This window comes from Nesoenas mayeri (assembly GCF_963082525.1).
Source record: "Nesoenas mayeri genome assembly, chromosome: Z".
Classification (NCBI taxonomy): domain Eukaryota; kingdom Metazoa; phylum Chordata; class Aves; order Columbiformes; family Columbidae; genus Nesoenas; species Nesoenas mayeri.
This window is the reverse complement of record NC_137542.1, coordinates 55,753,818-55,766,135: the sequence shown is the minus strand read 5'-3', so window position 1 is coordinate 55,766,135 and position 12,318 is coordinate 55,753,818. Positions and strand designations below refer to the sequence as shown.

At 40.7% G+C, this 12,318-nt stretch overlaps 1 protein-coding gene across 1 annotated transcript in view; it reads right to left on the bottom strand.

The window, feature by feature from the left end:
* Positions 1 to 1,014: 1,014 nt before the first annotated feature.
* The window catches only part of PLCXD3 (phosphatidylinositol specific phospholipase C X domain containing 3), a gene marked incomplete at both ends in the record, with an annotated part of 82,864 nt that continues 71,560 nt past the window's right edge, over positions 1,015 to 12,318 (bottom strand). The window contains one exon of the mRNA XM_080362378.1: positions 1,015 to 1,171. Coding sequence (XP_080218504.1) covers positions 1,015 to 1,171 — 157 coding nt within the window. The remainder of the gene's footprint in view (positions 1,172 to 12,318) is intronic.

Here is a 12,318-nt window from a genome sequence, read left to right as displayed (position 1 = left end):
TTTTTCACTGATGGAACTGGCACTGATTTTCTTGCAATCAGCAGAGAAACATTGTGTTCACAGCTGCCTTAAAGAGAAGCTTAGACTGCATCTATTTTTTTTAAGTGCAGTTTTAGTCTTGCAGGAAGCAGGCTTCCACTATGGGACAAAATCCTGCCCACCTTACAGTACACACAATTTACTGATCCTATGCCATGCTAAAGACAGGAAATTTTCCTATTAAATTCAGTGGACGTTGGATCAGGCTCTTACAGAAGATTAATCCCAGGGGGAAGTCATGCTCCAGGCTGGCCCAACTTTGTTCCTGCTAGAACCAGGGAAATATATGCACTGGCAGTTCCTAGTACAGAATTAGGCCAGCACCACATATCCACTGACTTGACCTGGGGCAAAGACACTGGAAAACCCCATTCTGAGAATGAAAAGCAAACAGGCTTCAGTGTGCTCAGTGCAAGCTATGTAATACATCATGTTGACTGTCCACTGATTGTGTGTTAGAAGCATGACTGGATTTACTTCACGAAAGCATTTCAACCTGTAGCTCACTGATAAATGCGATCACTTAAGCTACCTAACAGATGAAGTTTAGTGGCTTAAAAGTTTTGGGCCAGATATATTGTCCTCAGTCTACCAGTGTAATGCTCAGACCATTGGGAATCCTGCTGTAGGCAGGCAGAGGACAATATGCATCCCATTGCTCTGAAAGCAGCGAATTTCTTAGCAAGTTCATAACCACAGAAGACATATGAATTGCATTTGGCAGCTCGCAGAAAACATGTAAATGGCCTTCTTTTATCAAACACTGTAAACATGTTTAGTTTTGCTCTTCACATGAAACACAAATGTAAAAAATGATCATAATTGATTAAAACATTTCCCCTACACCCACCCACTAAAGCCCTAAACACCTCAGCGTGTTATAGGAAGATCAGTGTTTTACAAGATAATTCTTTTAAAATGCAATATATTTTTTTTTTGATTCTAAATATCACAACACCACACATTATAGTACTATCAAGTAGTGTCATCTTCACCTTCATCCAGCGCATAGTTGAGCTTTATGACTGTGCTGATAAAGTCACCAAGTTCTACAAAATCTGCAGTGATAATATTCACACCACTTTCTCCTGGTTTCTGAGTTCGGACCCATTGCATCATTGCAGGAAGAGCCCTAAGGGGAAAACAGGAACAATAATTACTTATAAAGCAGCAAGACAAATGCATCAAGGCAGGGTTTACCAACAGTTACTTTCATTGATCTTACTTGGTTTCTAAGGGAACCATGTGAGAAAGGACACAGGTTACTGCTCAGGCTTTCTGAAATCCCTTCTTTTGATAATTTTCATTCTCTGTGGAGATAATATGTTAATTGCATTTCAGCTTCTCAGTAGAGAAGAATGAAAGGAAGATCCTACGGGCTCACAGTAAATATTGATCTTGCCTAGGGACAAGGGTGTGGACCGGATATCTTTTCAGCATCATCCAGCCATATGACTCCACGGAAATTGTTTACAGAGAAAGAAGTAATAGAGAACTCAAGTAATTTGCAAAGCATGTTTGACACGTCCAAGGAAATACTGAAAATAATATTTTGGGGGACACCGGAGCAAACATTATTCCCACAAGCATAACATACACTGAATATCCTTTCTTTCCCGGTACTAATATTCCAGCCCTGAATTATATTTAATCATAAATCAATGGTTAGTAACTGAAACAAAAAGCACCACAATCATATTGACTCTTTTCTGAGATGGCGTATTTTTACTATCTCAGACCTTTAGCATAAGAATACTGGGGTGTAGAAGATGTCTGCCTAACTCAGTTTGTGAGTATGAACCATTTTTTTTGACACCATGAAAATATAAACTAATTATCACAAGAAATATCTATGGGAAAATGAAGAGCTCCCCAGTCCTACTCAGGAAGTCAAGCAGCAAGATCTGGTTTTCGAAGACAAAAGTTAATGGAGTTCCAAAAAATAAGGTACAGATTTTTCAGAGAAAGGGTATTTTTCAGAGAAAGGGTAATTGACCATTGAAACAAACTCCCAATGGCTCTGACAAACTCTGCAGCACTTGGAGTCCTTAAATCAAGCCTAGATGACATTCCAAAAATACACTCTCGGTCAACCTCAAGATGCTGAGTTAAATAAAAGAACCTACAGACTGGGCAGGGCTACAGTCAGTTTAGATGAATGTTCTGTTCTCCTTTTGCTCTAAAAATCTATAAATCTGTGATTCCCCCTCAGCCAGCATGTTGAACAGCCTCCTTCACAGAGGCAGGGTACATGTAAAATGTTGATGTGACAGTGATTTAAATCAAGCTGAACATGCTGAACCTAAATCTGCTCCCAAAAGCTTTAGGGAAACAGATCTAAAGAAAACAGATCTATTAGGAGACACAGATTGTACTTGTCAGTAGCCACCAGAATCAGTAATTTGAAAAAACAATTTAGTACAGAAAGAAACCAAGCAGTTATAATTAGCTCCCTCTAAGATTATACAGGAGGATGCACAACACTAAGGTTTTGCTTCAGGAAAATATGCTTAAATCCACTGTAAGATCCATGTTTAATGCCAGCAACACATTTATTTCACTCATTGATTCAAGATGACTGAAGCACATGTAGGTAGGCACACTAGCTCACAAAACTAAGCTTAAGCACTCTGCCACATAAGAACTCTGCCAGCATCTTTAGATTTAGGTTTATGTAATTGTGGAAAGTTGTGCTCCATGGAACTGTAACAGGCACAGGTCAGGTGTTAAATATCAGGCAATGCCTCGACTGTTTGAAAACATCTGCAAGCAAATAGAACGAGCACAAATCTCAGCAGAACAGCAGGGACTACCAATGTGATAAATGGCAGCTCAGAGCGGTTGAAAATGCTACTGCATCTTCACATGCAGGAGATATTGCTGAACACTGGACAAAGACACAAGGCTGGACTTCTAAGATGGCAGCATGTTGCCTTTGTCTTTCATATCATCCTATTTAAACTCAGATTTTAAAGTTTAAAGGTGAACCGATGGATTGCAGGCAGACACACATTTTTTCTTCTCTCCTTCTGCATAAGTTGATACCCTTGATATTTTACTACCCCTTGAGGCATAATTAACTTCTTTTGGTGTCCTTTCTTTGTTCTGAAGCTGGTTCTGATGTGATTGTGTCTTCACAGAATTTTCTGTCTATATATTTAGCCATGTAGACTGAAACACTGTTTTTTCCTGCTAAGCCACCTTTTAACAGATAGAGCACTAATCAAAAGGAGGCATTACTATCTTGAACTCAGTTTGCCCTGCCATTTTATCTCCAGTTAGACTTGGTAGTTAAATTGGGTTATTTACATTTTACTGCTATTTCACACAGGACACAGTTTCACAACCCTTTGCTCATACACAAATTGTTAGATAAAGTCACAGAAATCCTTTTTTCAGAAGACAAGAGAGCATTCAAAGATGAGTCAAAAAGTGAACCAGATTATCCAACAAAAAGCTTATTTGCACAGCAAAGACAAAGAACACAATCCTGAAAAACAAACACACAAAAACCAAAAAACAAAGAAACAAAAACAAACAACAAACAAACAAACACCGCCACCCCACAAAACAAAACAAAACAAAACACAACCTGAACAAAAGATTCCACTGACATTTAATATTTGATCCAGGCTACGCAACTTTGCTTATGATAAAAATTCACAGAAAAAAACCCCATAGAGATAATTTTCTTCCCATAGTGCCATCCTGAAAGTAGATCACCTCAATGGCTGTAAGAAACTATGTTGCTCAGTTTTAGTATAAATATCCCACGATAATTATTAGAATAAGCCTGCTTTAGCATTCCTCAGGGTGCCTTTGTGATAGCAGCACAAACCTTGTTCACCCTTCCTTGTAATTTCCAGTCTCTGCATGCCTCAAACTAGTAATTGTTCTCATTAAGGGTTTTAGTCGGAGGAACACAAACCATGCTGTGTGGCAGCCACCTACATGACTGTGCTCACAGAAACCCAGTACATACCGTGGTCTTCGTAGATATTATTGCAATGTTGATAAGAAATTATTTTGCACATGAGTATATGCCAGCCTCTCAGCTTGCAAGCCCCAATAGCACCACTGCCTCTGTGTTAGCAGGTCCTGGCTCTCCTATGGAAGATGTTGATGTCTGTGCTTAAGGGTCTCACTGGAGCTCTGGCACCAATGATTCAGATCCCAGCTCTGTAAGGGCTGAGGACAGCTCAGCCAAGTAAGTATGAGCTGCATGTGTAGATACTCAAGGTTAGTAATCTCTGCTGTTACACCACTAACTACTGTGGTGTAGTCATACTGCAACTACCTCCACAGCTCCATTTTGCTACTGTAATGAGTTTTCCTAATAAAAGTGTCATGCTGACAATAATGACAGTAATGCCATTATTAAAATTGCACGCAGGACAGGCTCTAGACCTCCTGAGGGCAAACTCAAGTCTTCCAGCCCTACTGTGCCTCAGCTGCCTCCACTGTAAATGATGCAGTGAAAGTTGCATGAGTTGAGCAGGAGTCCTGCTGGCCTCAGAAATGAGCTGTGAGGTTGCAGTGCCATGAATAAATGTTCTGAAGGGCATACAAGAGGAAAAGTCTTACGCTGATGCACTACAAATGAAGAGGCAGGCAGCCGGAAAAGCTGACAGATGCAGAATACTGTCAGCCCTTTAAAACTCACTGAAGTCAGCTCTGTCCCACAGCTGTGCAGCCCAGACCTTGCAGCCGCAACCCCAGTTCTTAGAAGGAATCATTTCTACTCCCTAAGGGTTACAGAAGCCACTAAGTAATGCTGATCCACGTACCCAGAAGGGTGCTGTCTGCTGTAGCTTACAGTCAAAGAGAAAAGAGGGTGTGTTTGTCAGCAAAACCTATGTGGGGAGTAAGAGAGGAGTCTCCTCTTCTTGCCTCACAACCTGGGGCACTGTTTTCATCCTACTGCAGCTCCAACAACCTGGGTCAGAGCTGGCCTGATCTGACACTACCAGGCCAGTGAAACATTCCCCACAAACCAGCACCTGAAGTCAACTCCTTCTTCCATGTCCCTGGCAGGAGGGGAGGTCTAGGTAGTGACGAGAGCAGGGTAGGGAGGAGGACACAGAACTGGAGACCTTGATCGGTGGTGAAGGAGGTGAACAGTGTATTACCTGGGCCTGACTATGTATTGGAATCAGTAAACTTGGTGAAAATTTTTTTGTCCTGGGGTAATATAGAGAATATACCATTTATTCTCACTGCCTGGAAACTATGGTGTACCAGACTGCTTCCTCTCACTCACAGGAGAGCGAGAGAACAGGTGGAACAAAATGATGTGACCAGATACAATGTAGAAGGACCTTTTGGGAAGGACTGTGGACCATCCCCAGCCCACCACCACTGCACCTGGGCACCAGGGGCCAGATCCAGCCCACCACCCCTGGTGCCAAGCAGCCTCCTGGGGGCTCTCAGACCCACGAAAACGTCTGCATGAGAAGTGGGACAGCAGAGGAGATCTGAATGGTAGGGACCTACCTATGCTGTGCAATGCAGTGTCATGCATACATATTTTATTTGGCTATACTTCTTCTGAGACCAAAGCTTTTATCTCTAGGTGGTACCTCACTAGGTCAGTAGGGGTACTAATCATTTGAGCATGGCTTAGGTATCAGGATGGCTTATATCAAACATGCAAAACTGCCCTGTATAACTTTTTTCCAGCCTTTTTTTGTTGAGGAGCCATGTACCTTCTCATATAGCATTGCTACAGTGATTTTAATTTACAGTCCAGTAAAATCTAAGCTCAGCTTTGACAGTTGTTTTATTACCTCTATTTTCCCTGTTCTGTTTGCTTGCTCATATAAACAGAAATGTGCACAGACTTCTTTTTAAGCTTTTCACTTCTTTCAGTAACGCTTTTCCAATGCATTAAAGAACTTAGCTGAGAAACACTGCCCTAAACTACAAAACATGCATAGCCCTTTTCAAAAGTATTGCATAGTTAAGATTTGTTTTTAATCTAACAAAGACCTTAAGTGCACTCTAATTATATTGAATTTTGTTTAAAAAATAATAATTAAACATTCAAGTAGCTTCAGTTCAAGCAGCAAAACTACGAGTCCCATTATGATCTTTCTGAAAGAAAATATGACCCAGCTAATTGCATTAAAATTTGCTTTAAAAAATTTTCTCTTAGGCTATTTTAGTTCAGAAAGAAGGGTGGTTGGTATCTTTTTTTTTTATGCCTGAGTCATCAAATCCTCACAATGTGACAGAAGACTAATGACAGCAGTGCTCCAAGATAGGACCTCCTGTGGAGAAACAGCCGTTCCTCTCTGCAGAGCTTTCAAAGGAAAGGAGGAGGAAAAGCAGCTTCGTAAACACAAAAAAACCCAAAAGGACTGTTCACTGTTTACTGAGAGTTTGATCACTAAAGGCAGAGAACAAGTTTTCTTCTGGAGAGCTGGGAGCCAGTACAACCTAATCCAGAGTGAGAAACTAGTCTCATTGACACAGTGCAATGCCGTTGAGCATTATGTGCCCGTTATCAGTAACATCGGCAAGAACAGGTCCACTTGCTCAGGGCCAAGTGACATTTGGCTTTTCTTCCCTCTCCAGCAAGGCGCACAGTGTACTTCCCTGCAACCTTCTGCAAATGGGTGTTACTGTTAAAGAAAAACTGCATTCCTCTGCAGGAGAATGGACTTACACAAGCCTGAACCTGAATCCCTATACTCTTTAACTTCCCTTCCACCCTACAACCAATTTTACCCACGTTTGCAAGAATGCTGATTAATTCTGGAGCTGTAATTCAGCATATGCTGACTTTGGTTTTTCAAGGATGCTGAGAATTCATCGCTCCAGTGAGAGCAGTGGATGTCTCATGTGTCACTGAATCATAAAAATCATGACTGGGAAGGACCTTGAAAAGTTGTTCAAGTTCATCCAGGTCATCCTGGGCAAAATCAGCTACACAAAGATCAACTATATAAACCACTTGTGGCAAATGTTCAATTTAATCAGTTGTTACAAGCCTCTAGTGATGGATATGTCACAACCCTCCTCTATATTCACAGTATCCCTACATAAATATCCTTATACATTCTCATTCACTTCAACTGAAGTACCCACGAATAGATACCACCTAAAATAATGGCATTAAGGTGTGCTACTCAAGATTGTTTACCAAGTCCTCAGCTTGCTTCCCCTAAAGGTTTATTGTTCATCAGTAAATAGTCTTCCCTGCAGAATATGAAACTTAGGTACCAATTCATAGTCTGCCATTCTACCATAATTCTCTTCTCCGGCAAAACTAGTTCTAAAGGTTCTCCTCTTTTATGTGTCAGATATTTATTTCTGCCCCCTGATCAAAATTTACTATTCTCTCAATTGTGCTAATAGACCTATGGGGACAAAATTAAAAGCAGCACATGGAAATGGTCTGGATTAACGGAAACAAATAATCCATTTTTGCTCCCCCTCTGTCCCAAATGGCTGCAGTTCATTGATGAGATTAAATTTACACCAGGGCCTCACAAAATTATGAATTGGCACAGCCAGGGAACAAATGAGGTGAAACACAAAGGTTTACATGAGCTCGTCAGGGCCAGGCTGAGAAGTAATTCCTTAGATTCACTTCCTTACCCCTCAGATCCATGGTAGGCAGCAGCAGTGTCATCATAAAATTGGCACTACAAAGGCCAGACTGACTAGAACCAGAAAAATTCGGGCAGCACTGGGGAAATTTCTTTTATTAATAATCTTGAAGGCACACAGGTGATAATTCCTTTCCCCAGATCCCAAATGTATGTTACACTGCCCACAAGCCATCACATTGCAAGAACTAACTATATTAACATCCAACAGGCCTGCATTTATTCTTCTGAAATGCTTATCTATAATTCATTCTTCTCCAATTGCTTTATACAGTTTGGAAACACATCTAATCAGGTAACACAGACTACTGTGCTGGGGTCAGATGAATATTTCAATGTAATTGATCATAGCACTGTACTCTGTGGAGTCACCACAGGCCAGATGTCTTCACTCTCCAATTGAGCTATTGTTGGCTTTCTGGGTTTTGTTTTTAAGGGGAGGCAGAAAAGAGCTCAAAAGGGCTTTTCCTGCCCTCCCTTCAAAGAACATTTCAGCTGAATTTATTGAACCTACACTTCTATGCTTCTACAAACAAACCACAATGGAATATTTAATAGTGTTACGTGATAGTTCTGGAGGTGATTGATATTCAACATTGGATTTTTTTTCCCTGATTTTGTGGTTTTAGCCATTCCACCTAGAGCATTAACTAACAGCAGAAGGAATGCAGACAGATGGGAAAGGACTCAGGAGGGTCTGTATTATAAAATATCGTATTAACGAGGCAACTCTACTATTTTGGCTACTGTCTTGGTCAACGCAGCAGGAAGTTTAAGTGTGAAATGCCAGAGCTAAAAGCTTGACTAGCTACTACACAAAGTGAGACATTTAGCTTTTACATATGACTGAAGAAGGCCTTGTAACACATGTAGTTACACCAGTACAGACAAATACATGGCAGTCCATGGATTAACAGGAAAACCACTGCCTGCCATGAGGATGCCTGTGTGCAAAGCCTGGCTTTTTTCAGTGATCCAGTAGATTAAGTTAGACAAGTTTATCACCTGCTCTTTTAATCAGTTATCTCTTTGCAGATCATCTGGGGAGAAACATATCCCATTTTCATAACAGTGTTGCAACTCTCAAGCTATGAGAACTTAAGGAGAGATCCGAGTGCTATTTAGACATTATTCCGTTCAAGCTTTTGTGGCCTGAACAGAGATAAGCCTGAACACCTATTTACATAGGTGCCTGCATATGTTTACCTGCTTGAGACAGTTGTTCCTGGTCCCACTTACAGAAAGAAATCTGACTGTTCAAGAAATGCCAATATATTTGCAGATATGACAGTAAGCATGGACTATGGAAAGAGGAAGAGCAATTTATTCCACTGCCAGTGAAACAATGAAAACCTCTGCTTTCCATAAGAAAATATCAGTCACCAGTTGAAGGAATATCTATGGGACTGCACTGCCCGCCCCCCACCAGCCCCGTTGCACTTGAATCACTGTATTAAAACAATTCAAAACAGGTGTTAGAGTTGGCTGCAGAGCAGGAACTGCTTTGTTCAGATGTGTATTGTAGCCAGTACCAGATCATTCGCTGCCAAGATTTCCTCCACCAAACTTGGCCAAGGGCATTGTTTTCTCCAAGGCTTGCCACTATGTGTGGCCACCATGTGGGACCTTTCAAAGAGTTCTTCTGCTGAGGAACTTGGTACAGGAGTCCAGGTACAGTGCTGCCCAGCTACTCCCCACAGGTCACAGTTTCACTTGCTGCTGATGGCTCAGCTTCTTATTACAAAACTCGAATTCTTAAGCATGTAACATTTGAATGATGTGAGAAAGAAAAGAGCTTAAAAGCCAATTAATTATAAAACAACAACCACCCAAACAAACAAAAACAAAACCAGCAAACAAAAACAAAACAAAAAAATAACAACAAAAAGAAAAAAAAACAACGGGTTGTGCATCAAGGAAATACTCTGAAATTTAGTGTGGAAAACAATGAAATAGGGTTTATCAGAGCGAACAACAAGTCATTTTTAACAGTGTTAGCCCTGCCCAGAACCTTGGAACACAGATGAATTAGCATAATGATTCTGCAGGAAACACAACCAACCAACCAACCAAGCAAACAAATAAAAAACCAAAAAAACACCACACTACAAACAAACAAAACCAAACCACAACATTTTGTGTAACTACAAAAGTTAGCAGAAAGGTATGTATCACTATGAGGGAAAGCAGAGCAGCTACATGGAAGGAAGAGTTAATCTAAGAAACTTCTGGCTGACAGTACTACCACTCCACTGTATAACCTGTGACAGAATTTCACACATTGTTGCATAGTTTCCACTGAAATAGATACCATAATAAATCTAAATTACCCAAATAGGTAAAATATGGATTTTTTTTTTTTTAGTCTAATACCATAGCCTGCAAAATTAATGTTTTCTTCCTGCAGATGCTTTGAAATCAAACAAAATTTCACCTATATTTGAATCCCTTGCTACAGAATACAGAGCAAAGCAATTTCCAGTTTCTTTCAGATAAACAGCTCTAAGTGGTACTAATTGTTTTGTTGCATTAAGTGGAGAGATAAAGTCAGAGTCTGCAGTGGTAGAGAACGGACAACCAAAGTAAACAAAACTGCATGCAGCTGTTCACCATAGTACCTTGCTTAGTATATTCTACTGTAGAATAATTAATATTGAATATATAACATTGAAAAATGCAAGGAAAATAGCCATACACGAATCAGAGAAAGTCACAGTAAAGAGATCAGCATTCCTAGGAATTTAACACTTTATGGTTCTTCAGAGAAGGTAGAAATCTGCTTCATTTGTGAAACATCATCAAGTAGATTACAATGCAACAAATCAATTGCCTTTGAAAAAAGGTACAGGGAAATAGTAATTTTTCAGCACTCACTGCTGCTATCTGGACAACAAAAAGAAGCTGAGAATATAGTAAGAGCTTCAGGTTGCACATCCAAGTAATAGAAATTGGGCATAATTACAGTTCAGATTTGAATGATGTTGTGACTAGAACAAGTCAGGAAATGAGATGGTGTGGGACAAAACTGTATTGGAACATACAGTTTTCCAGTTACTTAAAAAAATTAAATGTTTAGTTAGTAGTGATCAACATAGCCATTTAAGCATTCTTTTCTTACTTTTTATTTGAAAATTTAAATAACTTTGTATTAGGTGTCACTTTAAAATAAAGTTAGTTTAAAACTGTTACTTTAATATTTCTAAAACATTAAGTTAGAAAATATCAAGATGAAATGTTTTCTTACATATTTTCCTCAAATACAGTTAGTCATCACATGACCCAATTTCACAAAGAGTATCAATGATGTTCACAAATGTATTTTTCCAGCAAATTTCTGTTTAGCACCAAAATTCCTTTCTGCTGTAACTCTATCCATCTGAGGCATCACATCTTCTGCCTCCTGTTGTCATTTCTTTTGATTGTATTAGCAACTGCCTTTTTGCATGTACTGAACATCCTCACCTCTTTCTCCACCGAGCCTTTATGTGCCAAGCTAGTTTTACAATTTCCCTTGCAAGGTCTGTATCAGTGATACACAGCACTGAGGATCCCTATTGCAGTGCTGCTGTCATTGCCACCCGGGGTTTTGCCCCCCAACATCTCAGCCCAGCAGCTGGATAGCAGGCTGTGGGAGTCCAGGGTTGTCACACAACCCTCCACAACAACTGCTTTATCTCACCAGAGAGGGAGACTAAGCTGCTGATTATCCTTCATATATTTTCTGGCTTCTAGCTCTGGCCTCACACAGCTAAACCAGCTTTGTTAATCAGCTGGATCCCAGAGGCAATATCCTCCTAAATAGCACCCTGGGCATTGCTGTGAATCATTTACTAGGAGCGGCCTTCCCTGAGCTTCCACTTGTTTTCCTCACAACCCAGTATTAAAAAGCCCAAGCATTCGTGTGATAAACCCTGTATTATACCAACTATAATTATGCCAAATATAGTACTCAGGAGGTACTATGGAATAACCAGTGCTGTTTCACAGCAGAGAAATATTTGTTCTGGCTACAGCCTGGAGACAAGTTCACCAGGCTATCTTCCTGCCAAGGTGGTCCCATGTCAGGAGGATTTGTTCAGCTAACACAGACATCTCTGGCTCCTCAATAACCTGAGGGGCTATGAGCAACTACTACAAAGGCACCTGCTTCCTCATCCCTGGGTGGTGGCTTCTCACGTGCCTTGAGACCAGACTGCTCCCGGTGGTCCTACGTGCAGCCTGGGGGAACACTACACCATGCGCTCCTGTCCTCCCATCTCCAGTGGCAAGGCAACTGGCATGGACAAGACCACGCACAGCTGGCTCTGAAAAGGCAGGCTAGCAGGCATGCTGTCCTACTGTAGGAGACCTGGGAGGAATCTGCCAACAAAGGATCTCGGTTCCTTTTTCAAAAGCTGATAGAGCTATTCTTAAAAGCAACTGGCTTTCACACTTCTGCTTTTCCAGATGTAAGACTGTTGGAAAACTTCACTGCTCTGATGGCAAGAAGCCCTTCTCTCACTTCCAGCCCAAATGTATTTTGTCAGTGTATAACTGTTGCTCTTGTGACAACACTGGCCTTTATCCTAAACTGTTCTTTTCCCTCCCTAGTGTTTATTACCCTGTGATATTTATTGACAGTAATCACACAGCCTCTCAGGCTTCATTGCGTTAGGATAAACAAGAC